At 41.4% G+C, this 14,946-nt stretch overlaps 1 protein-coding gene across 3 annotated transcripts in view; it reads right to left on the bottom strand.

Annotated features, from left to right (window-relative positions):
* The window catches only part of Slc25a13 (solute carrier family 25 member 13), a 179,969-nt gene extending 175,678 nt beyond the window's left edge, over positions 1-4,291 (bottom strand). For all 3 annotated transcript variants that reach the window (XM_026391539.2, XM_026391537.2, XM_077795955.1), the window contains exon 1: positions 4,087-4,291. In XM_026391539.2, coding sequence (XP_026247324.1) covers positions 4,087-4,101 — 15 coding nt within the window. In that variant the 5' untranslated portion in view covers positions 4,102-4,291. The remainder of the gene's footprint in view (positions 1-4,086) is intronic.
* Positions 4,292-14,946: the final 10,655 nt, after the last annotated feature.

A 14,946-nucleotide genomic window follows, 5' to 3' on the forward strand; every position in this document is an offset into this window, starting at 1 on the left:
GAACTAATAATGAAAATATTATAAAGCCCTGGAAGTGAATCCAGTATCTTAGTAAGCATTCTACAAGAGATTGCTACTTTTGGATTTTTTTTTTCCCCCTTATTACCTGCTGGTTCCCTAAATGTAGCATGTGCTCTCACTTCCTTGCCTTTGATGCTGTTTCTCATCACTGGGTGGGATCTTTCCTCTTTCCAGTGCATTCCTTATGATATACCACCACTTCTGAGAACTCTGCCTCAGGCAGAAATGAGCTCCTTCACAAAGCCCTTGAAATAGGGGTTTTACATCAGAGAACTCAGCCCCTAGTATGGGTTTGGTTTTCTTGAAGGCCTGATATCTGATTCATTTTATTATCCTCAGTCTAGTCCTATTTGCAACACTAGAAAGAATACACAATTCCAAGTGCACCAATGTCACAGCAATGACCCATCCAAGAATGAAAAATTAATAAAGTCACTAGTCCTTCAGAAAAAGTTTTTCATTATTATTAATGCTTTAATTTATCCCCCACCCCTTTTTTAGGTTAATTTCACCCGAATTACTGGTCCATGTCGTTTAATATCTGAACATCTGTCACTTTTCATGCCTGAACTCAAATGAACACTCTCTAACTTTAAACAGTTTTATGTAGTTTAATTTCACCATTTTTTTTTTTTTCCTTTTGCAGTACTGGGGATTGAACCCAAGGCCTCACACATGCTAGGCAAGCACCCTACTACTAACCTACATCACTAGCCTTTTTGTTTGTTTGTTTCATTTTGAGTCAGGTCTTGCTAAGTTGCCCAGGCTCTCCTGAACTTGGGATCTTCCCACTTCAGTCTTCTAGCCTCAGCCTCCAGAACAGCTGGGATTACAGACATGCACCAAAATGCCCAGCTTAATTTCATCATTCTTAATGTATAAAACCTGACAATGACAAAGAGGGAATGTCCATTACAATCAAAAAGGACAGAGAAGATAGTATTATTTTTAAAAAATCCATTTTTATGTAATTATGTAAAATAGAACTTTTATTTTAAAAACTTATTTTTATCTTAATAGACACTGAGTAGTTTGGGAAGTTTTTAAAATACTCAAAACAGCACAAATAGTATAGAAAGATACTATAACAAGGAAACAATAAGGATTATGCCTATAAGAAAACGAAAGTTGCTTGGGTTAATCTCAAAAATACTAAGAGTGGGTGGGCTTGGGATATAGCTCAGTTAGTAGAGTGCTTGCCTTGCATGAACAAGGCCCTGAGTTCAATCCCTAGCACCACCAAAAAAAAAAAAAGGGGGGGTTAGAAGTATAACTCAACATAGAATACTTGCCTAGCACATGCAGAGACCTAGGTTCAATCCCCAGTATAAAAAAAAAAAAAAAAAAAAAAAAAAAACTAAGAGTTTCAGATCAACGTGTTACTATATGAAAAAACAAATACCTCTTGCTTCATTAAGTGGCAACTTTCCTGGTAAATATCAAAATAAAAAGCAGATCGGACTAGATTCTCAGTCTTCCCGTTTAAACTATCTAAAGGAAGAAAGATACAAATAACCAGTTACATTTGAATCAATACAAAGATCAAAAAACCAAGATGAGATTAGGAAATAGCTAGTTGGGACCGAATCTACCCGGAAAATAAATGTGGCTTGGATGTTCAAACAATTCATTCCAATGAGGAGAGTAAGTGTTGGGATCCTGCAACTGCAATCCTCAGGTTCACAGCCCAATTTCTTTACACTCCATTGAGGTGGACTTTCTTTTACTCAGGCTCTTCAACTTTTCATTGGGTCCATCCTACACCCAGATGAAATTTTCAAGTTTATGCCTCTGCAACTGACAACATGGAATAACTATACTCCAAGGAAAAAGCAAGGAGCACCACCTTTAACTCAGGAAACCCAGTATGGACAGCAGCCAACAGAAGCAATCCATAGGAAGGTGCCCAAAGGCAATTCGGCAAGAGACATTCATTCTTGGACCTAGTCAGACAGGCCACAACTTCACTGTGAGACCTTTAAAGACCACATTTACTACACTGCCCTTAAGCTCCAATGAGGGACATCGTAAGAAATGACCTTATAAACCCACAAATGTGTATTTATGGTCCTGAGGTAGTTTCAAATGCAGTTCACCCATGGCATATAAAAGGACATGGGGAGAAAGAGTTCTCAGATAGAAGTACCGGGAGACCTCTCTCCCAAGTAACTGACCTTTCTGATTATTTCCTCTTTGTTTCGGCTGCCAGAAAAATGCAGTTACCTCTAGTGAGCACCTACTTATTTCCCACTAACCTTGGTCCTGGCTTTATCTAACTTTCTCTTTATCCTAGCTTTCTTATCTACTCAGACTGGATTTTGATATGTCTTGTTGGATTTTAAATGTATGTATATATGAGGTAAATCATTAGAAATCCTGAAAAGAGATGAGATTAAATGAATATACAAACAAAAATACAGGTTCCCAAACAGTAAAAATGAAATGAATGTTTCATTTTTCTATAATTCTCACTACATGGCTAAAAATCAATTCCTCTTGGTGGGATGTGACATTTTAATAAAAATACAACCAAAAAGTTCCTATTTCCATGTCACTTGTTTACTTCCTGTTAGTTAAGTCATAGACTCCATCTCTGTTCAGTTTCTTCAATCACTTCATCTCTGAAAGTAAATTTATTCAGTTTACCTACAGATATACAAAGTAACAATTAAAAAATGGATATTTACTCCCACCTTCTCAGGGAACCAATTCACTCCCAATTCTTAAGACTCTAACTTCATGAAAACTTACTGAAAAGAAAAGGCCAAAAGCTACTGGGCTTAAAAGAATTATTGGAGCTTCCAAAATTAACACATGTGAGTACACACACACACACATACACACTCAGGAGCACACACATCAGAGCACAATCCTGAGAATGAAACAGTAATTACTAAAAAGAGGCCACTTAGGCCACCTAGTCTGGGAAAACGAAAAAGCTTGTAGATTTGGGGAGCCTGGAGAGACTTAAGTCACAGAAACAGTATTTAAATATATTTGTCTGCTTACAATTTCCATTGCAAATGTGATTAGTTTGCTTGAATAAATAGGAATATGATGTGTTGGCCATGTTTTCCTCTTGAGGGTTATCACAGAGTTTTGATTAAGGACAAATGTTTGAAATGTTTAGTATATTTAAGTTCACTGCACTTAAAATGAGCTAAGAAGTTGTATAGACTTGATTAAAGGACTGCCTTCGTGAACTCAAAATTAAAAGCAATAAATTCCAATGATTCGAGTGATTGGGACTAAATATGGTATTCTGCCAGGAAAGTTGAAATGCAGTCCAAAGAGACTGAAATGGTGTCCAGGTTTCAAGACATGGTGAAAGAGGAAAGGTCAAGCGGTCGGAGTTGCCTTTCCTGTGCGTTAGTGAATGATTCACGTTGCATAGAATTCCTTTTAAGTATAACTTCACAGGAGTGACAAGCTCCCAGGACAATCTGTTTTGTCATTTCCAAAATGATACTCAAACGCTCCGAGCCTGGTTTGTAAATGTTGTCAGATGGGGAGAGAGGAGTGATGGGAAAGAGAGCCGGGGAAGGGTTCCTGGTCTTTTCATACACACAAGGACAGGCCAAGTCTCCAGGCAGTTTCCAAAACGGAAGTCAAGGTGACTCCCCCACCCGCGGGAAGGCGGGGCCCATGAAACGTAATCGGATAAGGCTTTGGCCCTGGCAGTGCCCCCCTGGAAGGAGAAGCCCGGGTCAACTACAACCGGGGTCAGAAGCAGGAGAGTCCCGGGGTGGCCGAGGGGACCTGCTGGCCTGAGCCCTTCCCTTCCCCAGGCGCACCGGGCCCCAGTCGCGCCCGCTCCTCCTAGCCGGCATGAGCGCTGCGCCGCCGGGCACCGACTCCCGTCCCAGGCCAAGTGGGAGTGTCCGGCTGGCAAAGTTTCTGACCATACCTCGGTCCCCACACGGGCCGCAAGCGGCCCGGACGAGGCCGACTCTGCAGCCTCCGCAACTGCAAGGTGGAGCAGCTGCCCGACACCCGCTTTTCTCCCGGGTTGCACCAACCTAGGCACGTGCGCGCCCGAGCGGCGCGGCCCGGGCCCAAGCTTACCTTGGCGGCCGCCATGCTTCGCCCCGGCGCGGGCGGCTGCGGGGCCCTCTCACCGGCTTGCTTTTACTGGGGACCCCGGAGGCTCACTTCCCGTCCCGGCAGCAGCGGGGGCGGCGATTCGGCCCGGCAGCGTGCGCGCCCGGCCTGCCTCCCCACGCCCTCCCGCCGGCGCGGGTCATGCGGGCGCTGCCTGCCCATTGGCTGGGCCAGGCCGGGGCCGCTGGGCGCGCGTGATCCCGCGGCCTCTGCCCTGAGGCTGGGGAGGGCCCAGGCCCGCGGGCAGCCTGGGGGCCGACACGTGACTCCGGCTGCGCTGTCCAGCAGTGGCCAGGCCGGTGGGACCAGGCCTGGCGCCAGCCGGTCACCTAGGGACAGGTGACCAGGTGAGGGAACCTGCGGGCTTGGATGGTACCAGGAGCTACTTCTGGGCCAGGTGGAAGGAGCAAATAAGACTAATAGGTACTCAGCCTGGGACAGTTGAAAACTCCACCAGGGCCCCAGTATATCCAGGTTCTTCCTTCGTTCCCCTTTGAAAGAGCTGCACTCTGCCCTACCATATAATGGATCCAAAAAGCCTTTAATCTAAAAGCATTGACTGGTGGAAGGGGAGATAGCAAATATTGCTGCAAGCCCCCCAACAGGTGAATATAGTGCAAAACATATATTTGTGGGTCTACTCCAGAACAAAAGGTCAAAAGGTCCAGGATTAAAAGACACTGTCTTCCAGATAGATAGGCCCTAATAAAATAAATATGCAAAAGTTTAATTGAAAAATTAAATATATGACCTCCAGACGTCTTATTCCTCTTTATCAGAATTTCATTCATTTGTCCTTGTCATCAAAATTTATAAAATGGTGATCAAGGAAAAGGTCGTTTAACATATTGTGTATTGCACATAGAATATATCAGCAAAAGCACCTATTACTAATCAGTTTAATCTGAGTGCCTTCTATGTGCTAAGGACTGTGCTCAGTGCTGAAAGCCCTAAAATTACTTAAAAGCTGGTTATGGTCCTTAAATATCTTAAGGTTAGTGAAAAGGCAGACACATAAATGCTAATTCCATATAACTCATTAAGGCAACAACGTGTTCCCAGGGCAACATGGGAACACTGAGGACTGGGGAGGCCTCTTAAATATGATGCCTGAGCTGAATACAGGAAAGTGGCTGTGTATCAGTCCAGTGAAGAAATAGTGAGTGCATTCCATCCAGAAAAAAAAAAATGAGAACAGGCAGGAGACCCTGAAATTGTTGGGGAGCCCAAGTCAATGAAGCTAACCTGAACAATAGTACTAGTGCAAGATTAGGCCAGACTGGCAGGTGGGGGATGTCATGGAAGGTCTTGGATGCCATGCCAAAGGATGCCCTTAACTGAAGGGGTTTAAGGGCAGAAGCAGCATGACTCAGTTTCCAATATGATGAATCTCACTGTGTTGTGGTCTGAATGTGTCCTGAAAATCTATGTGTTGGAAACTAAATCTCCAATGCAACAGTTTGAGGAAGTGGGGCCTTTAGAGAAATGTTCAGGTTACAAAGCCTCTGAACTAATGAATGGATTAATGCCACTCTGAAAAGGACTTTCAATGGTGAGTTCACTTTTTGTCTCTGCCCTTCTGCCATGTAAGGACATAACATTCCCCCTCTCTGGAGGACACAGTATTCAGGACCCACTGCCTTCAATTAGAAGTGGACTCCTGTAGTTTCTGCCATCATGGAAACAGAGAGACTAGGCCTTACTTGCTGGCATCTTGATCTTGGACTTCTCAGCCTCTAGAACTAGAAATATATTTCTATTACTTATAAATTATCTAGTCTCAAGAATTGTGCAGCAGGCTATAGCCTATGGTGTGGAGGATGGATAAAGATTACTATAATATCCAGGCAAAACAGGCTAGGGATGGGCTACAGCTGGAAGAATAAATAAAACATATCACTAGTTGGCTATAGACACTGATTATATGTGAGGTTGGTAGGGGAAAGAGGAGTGGCTGTATATTGTACATGGACCTGTGGTATGGATGTCTGGAAAGACACCTGAGATCAGTAATAAAAGAGTGTTTTGGAGATATGTGTCTATCTGTAAGGAGTGTATGTACAACAGACAAATTCTCTTCCAAAGGCCAAAAGCCAAAAAAAAAAAAAAAAAAAAAGGAAAAGGAAAGAAAAATTTTTGGTTATCTTATTGTGTCTATGACAAAATGCCTGAGATAAACAAGGGAAGAAAGTTCATTGGCTCAGAGTATCAGAGGTTTCAGTCTATGGTCTGCTAGCTCCATTGTTTCTGAGCCTACAATGAAGCGGTACATATTGGTGGAGAGGTTACAGAAGCACAAAACTGCTCACCTCATGTCAGCCACAAAGCAGAGAGAGAAAGAGACAAGAAGGGGCCAGGGAACAAGATATAGTTCCCAAGGGTACACTCTCAAGGACCCACTCTCTTCAACTGAGTCCTGCCTCCTACTGTTTCCCCCACATCCTGGTAGTCCATTTAGCTACAAATTCATCAATGGATTCATGTCTCCAAACACTCCTCTTGTATTCCTGATCTCAGATGTCTTTCCAGACATCCCTTATCTATTCTCCTTCCAAAAGGTCCATCTCTAAACCTTGCTACATGGGGACCAAGCTTTCAACACATGGGCCTTGGGGGAACATTCCAGGTTCAAATCATAACGTTTCAAAAAGGATCCACTAGTTAACCTACTCCTGAGAGGTCCAATAAAGCTCAGAACATGTCCAGAGGCTGAGGAAAAAGACCAACAAAGAGTGAAAGAATAAAGGTAATAGCAAAAAAACAGGAGAATTGGTGTAGAAAAGTATTGTACAAATAGATTCTACAGCTGTAGAGGGGAGGTCCAGGTGCTATGAAGGGATTTTTAAAAAGCTGAGAAAACACAAACCTCATGTTAACAAAATCACATCAGATTCTGCATAGTGATTTTTCTGCATATTGATTTCTAAAGTATCACTAACACTCTCATGTATAAATGAAGCTTAGTGTTTTTTTAATTTGGTAAAATGTATATAACATAAAAACTACCACACCTTAACCCTTTTCTTAGGATTAACATTCATAAGTGTTAAATGCATTCATACTATTATGCACATGCTCTTCAAGATTTTTTTATCTTGTAAAACTGAAATTCTATACCCACTAAACAACCACATACACTCCTGCCTTCCTCAACCCTTAACATCCACCATTCTACTTTCTGCCCCTATAAATGAGACTATTCCAGGTACCTCATATAAGTGGAATAATACAGTATTTTTGGTGTGTGTGTGTGGAGGGGGGGACTGGCTTATTTCACGCTTCATGCTTCTCTCACAAAAAGTCATTTAAACTTTGTTTTTGCTATAACATATGTCAGATTTCCTTCTTCTTTTTTTTTTTTTTTTTTTTTTTTTTTTTTTAAATACCGTACTGGGGATTAAACCTAGGTCTTTACCAAGTTGCTGAGGTTGCTATCAAACTTGTGGTCTTCCTGTCTCAGCCTCCAATATCACTAGATTACAGGTGTACAACATCATACCTAGCAGATTTTTTTTTTCTTTTTTAAATCTCAGTATTATTCTATTAACACATTAACTTATTTGTTAATAACAATTATTATTATTATTTACTTGTTTTTTAATTAATTATTTTCTCATACTAAGGATTGAACCCAGGGATGGTCTTCCACTGGGCTAGATCTACATCACTTTTTTGTATTTTTTTTTTCAGTTTTAGGTGGACACGATCTCTTTATTTTATTTTTATGTAGTGCTGAGGATCAAACCCAGTGCCTCATGCATGTTAGACTAGCACTCTACCACTGAGCCACAACCCCAACCCCACTTTTTGTATTTTTATTTTTAGAGAAGTTCTCACTAAATTTTTAAGGGAGGCCTTGAACTTGTGATCCTCCACCTCAGCCTCCCAAATCACAGGGATTATAAGAGTGGGCCACCGCACCCAGCTTAACATCATGTTTTTAAATGTAAATACAATGAATCATCCTATGTATTAGTGTCCTACAGCTGCCACAATAAATTACTACAAACTTGATAGCTCAAAACAACAAAAATGTATTCCATTACCATCTGGAGACCAGAAGTTTGCAATAAGTCTTACAGGGCTAAAATCAAGGTATCAGAAGGCAGTTTTCCCCCAGAGGCTCTATGGAGGAAACTGCTTCTCTGCCTTTTCCAGAGGATTTCCATACTTCTTTCATCTTCAAAGACAGTGGACGTAGTATCTTATCTGTCTGACTCATGGCCTCTTTCTTTCTATAACCTCCCTCTGTCTCCATTAATATATTTATTTGCTTATTTATTTATTTTTTATTGGTGCTGAAGATTGAACCCAGACCCTTGAGTATGCTAGGCAAGCACTTTACTGCTGAGCTACATCCCCAGCCCTTTGCATTTTATTTTGAGACCGGGTCTAACTTTCCAAGCTGGCCTGGAACTTAGGATCTTCTTGCCTCAGCCTCCTGAGGAGCTAGGATTACAGGCATGTGCAACCATTCCCTGCTCTTTCTGCTTCCCTTTATAAGGACAGTTTTGATTGCATTTTTTAGGGGCCACCCAGAATATACAGGATAGTCTTTCCACCTTCAGATTCTTAATCACATCTGCAGAGTCTCTGTCATGCAAAGTAACATTCATAGGCCCTAGAGATTAGAATTGGGGGTTGGAGGGGCTATCGTTCAACCTACCAAAACTGCCACACCATGGATATGAATTGTAAAAGTGTATTTTTTTAAATACATTGGTTTTAGTTGTAGATGGGCACAATACCTTTATTTTATTTATTTATTTTTATGTGGGGCTAAGGATTGAACCGAGTGCCTCACATGTGATAGGCAAGCACTCTACCACTAAGCCACAACCCCAGCCCTATAAAAGTGTATTTTAATTACATTTGGAATCACACTCAGTTAACTAAGCTACCTTCTTCATTCTATAAATCCCCAAAATATGAAATTTCTTAAAAGGGAAACTGTTAGAAACCTTTTTCCTTGGCTTCACTTCACCTATAAACAATAAAAATGTGAAACATCATTTGAGATAAAGTATAAGCTATTGGAGAACCTGCCACTTTGCCTTTTGCCACATTGTCTTAACCTGATAGGCTTAAGTGCTTTCCTGATTCCTATAAGTTCAAATGACTTGTCTCATGCTCATCCCCTCTGTCCCTAGACCACTGTTCCACCTACCATTTAAAAGTAGCTATCATTTAATTTTGATGGAAAAGGTTCTGCTTGCATGTTCAGCTGTGTCCCCTAAAAGTCTTTAACCCTAGTATCCCATAGTAGGACCTATTTGGAAATCAAAGATATAATGAGTTAAAATGAGTTCTACCTACTAGAGTAAGGTGGGCCCTTAATCTAAGGGCCTGGTGTTCTTAGAAGAAGACACAGAGACATGCTGAGCAAACCTTTGCTCACAACAAAAGCAGAGGTTACAGCTATGCAGCTGCAAGCCAAGGGATGCTCAGGATCAACAGCCATCACCAGAAGCTAGCAAGAAGCAAGAAAATATTCTACCCAGAGTTCCAGAAGAAATATGGCCCTACTGATTCCTAGGTCTGAGATTTCTATTCACCAGCAATGTGAAAGAAAAAATTTCTGTTGTTTGAAGCCACGTAGTTTGTGGTATTTTGTTACGACAGCCCTTGGAAACTAATATAGGTCCCCAAACCACCTGTGTTTTATAGCACATTTTGCCAACCTTGTTGGCTGGGAAAGCAGCCAACCCAAATCATGGGGAAAGCTCATGGGCTAACAAGGCACACAGCGTGAGCATAAGTCCAAGCCCAAGAGTTCAAAAGACCAACAATATGGTCAATTCTGAGCTTTCACCTTTCTCTGAGCACCCATGCCTTGCAGTTGCCCTTTGACCATGCTCTTAAACTATCTGATTCTCTTCAGTTCTGTTAATAACAAACAAGCAAACAAAAGACATCACTACCACAGCCACCATGCTCCCAGGTTGGATTGCTAGGAAAGATATTCTGCCAGAATGCTTGCAAAGCACATCATCTACACGAAATTTTAGGCATATAACTAACTACAAATTGCAATAATAATCCTTTATGTGGATTGCATTCTGCAAGGGTAATAGCAGGGCTGGTAAAGGACATGGTGTGACAGAGTGAAAAGAGCACCATGAAAATGAGATGTTCCCAAGTTTTACAACTGAGACTGGGCCACTCGAGGACATAGAGAGACCCTCTGTTGCAGCCATTTGGCTTTGGAATTCTAACACATATCAGATCACACATGACCAGCCTTCCCTAAGAGTGGGCTAAGGGTAGGTCAGAAATGAATATAACTCAGCTTCTTAATAGATCCAAATGAGAAAGCTGTGTCAACATTTTTAGAGTTAAGAAGGAAAGAGGGGGAGGGAGGAAATGAGTCAGGAGGAGGAAACATAAGACACCTTGGGAAAGTGTGATTGAAAACAAATCCCCAAAGCTTTGAGATATTATGCTCTGTGAGCAAGGTCTTAAACTGTTAGTTCCTGAGAGCAGAGCAGGGCTATTGCTTTCTGGAGGCCCTAGGATAGCATCTACTTCCTTGTCCTTTTTAGCTTTAAGAATCCACCCACAATTCTTGGCTCATGGCCCTCCTTTTCCATCTTCAAAGCCAGGAATAGAGGGTCCAGTTTCCGTATTACATCACTCTGAACTCATCTTCTGTCTCCCTCTTCTATATTTAAGGACCCTCAGGTTACATTGGGATCAGCCAGGTAATCCAGGATAGCCTCCCAAAGATCAGTTGACTATTGTGTTAATTTGGTAGAGCTGCCATAACAAAATACCAGAGACTGGATGGCTTATATAGCAGAAATTCATTTTTTTTTTTCAGAATGTCTGAAATCAAGTTATTGGCAGGATTGACTCTTCTGAAGCCTTTTTCCTTGGATTACAGGTAATCATTTTCGGCTGGTATCTTCTCATGTGATGTCTACGCCCTATTTTTTATATAAAGCCACCAGTCATATGAATTACAGTCCACCTTGATGACCTAATGTTAACATAATTATCGTTTTAAAGACCCTGTCTCTAAATATAAGCATCTTCTGAGGTATAGTGGGTGGGACTTCAAGATAGTAATGAGGGAAGGGACACAATTCAATCCATAAAATTTAACAACTTTAATTTCATCTGCTACCTTAATTCTCCTATGCTGTGTGATATCTATAGTTTCCAGTGGGTGGGACACAGACAAGTTTAAAGAGCCATGATTTTGTCTAGCATACCTTGTCTTAAAAATATTTTCTCTGTGTAACAAATTGTACAGAACAGTGAGTTCTTAGAGTGGAGTACTTTGTACCCTTAATCATAGTCCCATATGATCCCAGGAAAGCAACAGTGACTTCACAGGGTAATTAAATCAAAAGGCTTTAGGGGTTGAGCCCAGTTTCTACAGCCCAGAATCAGAATACCTCTTGGTCTTATACCAAGGATAGGTCTGTACTTCTGAATTCAGCTAAGGCCCTCTCAGCCTAGCAATGCCACTTGAGGCAGTGACAGATCCATCTTAGGCCATCCTGGCCCATCAGTGCACTCAAGAGGCACGTATCAGAACAAGCAGGTGCCCCAGCAGTCCAGGGTCTAACCATCAAGAAGGAGCAGCAGCCAGTGATGCACACAGTGAGCTCTCAAGCCCTGGCCATCCCATACATTGGAGCATTCTTTTGCAACAATTCCTGAAACTCCTTTATCAAGAGCTCTACAATATTACAAATAATTAGATGCTTGGTAAAACAATCTAACCAAAACTAGTTTTTGTTTTGTTTGCAAAAGAGAAAGGCTTTATTCATGAAGCTGCCAATCCAGTGGAGACAGAAGATCTAGCTTCAAATCCGCCTCCCTGAGGATAGGGTTTAGGGGTATTTATGGGATAAAGAAGCAGGGTGGTCTAAGGCATGGGGAAAGGTGATGAGAGGTAAGCAAAATTGATATGTCTTCTAATTTGTAAAACAGAGATAAAAATCACTCATTTTCCAAGGTTGTCACAAGTATTGAATGTATAAAAGTTATTTGCACATACAGTAATATAGTAATATTTATATTAGAATGAAAGGGTCAAAGTGGCTGTTCTAAGTCTCCTCTGAACCTAATCTTCTAATATTCTGTTATACAGATGAAGAAAATTTATGCCTAAAATTTGCTATCTCAGGACCTTTCAAAGGCAGGGAAATACTGGGATAGGAGGGAGATAGGAGATAGGAGGGAAAATCTATGTTTTGCTTGTTTGTTTGTTTTAAATTTTGATGCTGGGGATCAAATCCAGAGCCTTGCATATGTTATGCACCTGCTCTACCAATGAGCTACACCTCCAGTCCCTAAATCTACTCTTACAGCTGGAAATTCAAACTCAGATAAGATAGAGTACATGAAAGTACTTGAGTATTTAAGAACAGCCTATTAGTGTTAGTGTTAGGTTTCCAATTTGAAAATACTGGACCAGACTGTTACTGTCTGAGCTTGTCAGGTGGATACAATCACAGCTTTGGCCTCAGGGCCACCAGCCTTAGCAGCTTTAACTTACTTCCTGCTGCTACTGTCTAAATCCATTAGGGATCCACTACTGGAAACAGAGCCTCCAAGGACTCCTGCAGGTGGCAGGACTAATTCTCTTTAAGTTGCAATGCAACAAAAATCTTTAAACAGCAAAATATATGGTTAAGATGAAATTTGCCATATATTAAAAGAGACAGGAAACCAAATCCTAGCTGAATGTCTGACTCTTCTTTGTAAGAAGGTATATAATGTAGCCTCTGCTGCCTTCAGGTCCTCCCCATCCTTCACCTGTAGGCTACCTTCAGATCCTCTGCACATCAAGCTCTTCTGGCCCCAGGGCTTGTGCATTTGCTGTCAACCACCACCTCTGCCTGAAGCTCCCTTCAGCCCCTCTTCTAGATTGTTGTTCTTATCCTTCAGTTCCTAAGAGATGCCTTCCTTGAACTCCCTTTCAAAAGCATGAGCCTCCTTATCATTCTCTGTGTGTCCTGCTCCGCCCTCTTTTAGCACTTGCCAAATTGAGTATTTGGGGTTGTTTTTTTAGCATTACTGTCAGGAGATGGCATTAAAAAGCAAGACTGAGGTTCCATGGGGAAAGTGAATGGCCTGTACCTCTAGAATGATCCACAGACTTTCTGTTGGTAAATGACCTGCCTCATTAACTCTCTCAAAATTGTTAGGAATGTGGGGTGCGGTGGCACGCCTGTAATCCCAGTGACTCAGGAGGCTGAAACTGGAGGAGTGCAAATTCAAAGCCAGCCTCAGACATTTAGCAAGACCCTAAGCAACTTAAAGAGACCCTGTCTCAAAAACTAAAAGCTGCTGGGAGTGTTGCTCACTGGTTAAGAGCCCCTGGATTCAATCTCTGGTACCTCTCCCCAAAAAAGTCAGGAATGACATGAGACTTGATATAATAAACTGGCCTGTAATCCAGTTCCAATCCAATTCTGCCACTTAAGAGATATATAACTGTGGATAAATTGCGTCTCTGCTCTAGGACTCAGTTTCTCCACCAATGAAACAGATGAGGTTGTTTTTGAAGAGGCACCATCAAATCTTAACTTTCTATTCTTTTTCTGTATTTACTTAAACAGCCAGCCAACTTCAGACATAAGGTGAAATGGAAAAGTGTTCACTTTGGGGAATAAAAAGCAATATACTAAAGTGATGGCCCCTGGATTTATTACAAACTATTCTTTTTTAAAAAGATATTTATTTTTTAGTTGTAGTTGGACACAATGTCTTTATTTTATTTATTTTTTTATGTGGTGCTGAGGATCAAATCCAGGACCTTGCATGGGCTAGGCAAGTGCTCTACCGCTGAGCCACAACCCCAGCCCTACAAACTATACTTTAATCAGGGGCAGAACTCCACTTGATCCCATCCCTTAGCCAGACTAGATTCATAGGTTAAATAGGTGAGCACCTACTCCATGTAACAGAATAAAATGTTACTTGATATCCCCCCATGTGTCACACTGTGTGACAAGCAATTTTCACCAAAGTCACTGGTGAAAATAGGTAGCTCTCATGCTAGAGCCAGCCCCAAAGCTACCACTGGGCCTTTCGTTTTAAGAAACCTCTGGTTATGGAGACATGGAATACAAGTGGTCAAACTCTCGAGACCTGCACTGTCCAATATGGCAGCCACTGACCACAGGTTACTACTGAGCACTCGAAGCGCGGTTTGTGTGAATTGAAGTGTGCTGAAAATGTAAAATAAACACAGAGTTTCCAAGAGCTAGTATGAAAAGTCAAATGTAAAATATCTCATTAAATAGTTTTTATATTGATTGCATTTTGAAATAGCAATATTTTAGACATGTTGGGATAAATAAAATATATCAAAATTAATGTCATATGTTTCTTTTAATGTTTTTTAATGCTGCAGCTAGAAAATTTTAAGTTCCTAGTGACTTACGATATTTTGCTATTGAATAGTGGTGATCTGAGAGAGAGAAAAAAGAGCTCATGCACGTGTTAGAGGATGAAGGAGTTGATATAGCAAGAGGGAGACAGGTGGAGGAGTTGGAAGGATGGAAGAAGACATTTTGCCTACTGTATTCTCAGTTTGGACTTAATTGCACCATTAGATAGCAAGCTTAAACAGTTCCATAATAACATGGAACTGGCTGGAATTACTAGGATAACAATTCTAGGGATTTTCAGTTTGTGATTTCATGTCAGGCTAGGGTGTGATGGATTCAGTAGAGTGCCAGGATGGAGGAGAAGCCTGAAGAATTAATCAGCCACCCCTCAAAACTACAGTGCACTAGCCCACTGGTGAGGTAGAGAGTGACCAATGGAGAGGACAAATGACCCTAAGTCTAAAATGATCCACAT

This window comes from Urocitellus parryii, chromosome 3 (genome assembly GCF_045843805.1).
Source record: "Urocitellus parryii isolate mUroPar1 chromosome 3, mUroPar1.hap1, whole genome shotgun sequence".
Classification (NCBI taxonomy): Eukaryota; Metazoa; Chordata; class Mammalia; order Rodentia; family Sciuridae; genus Urocitellus; species Urocitellus parryii.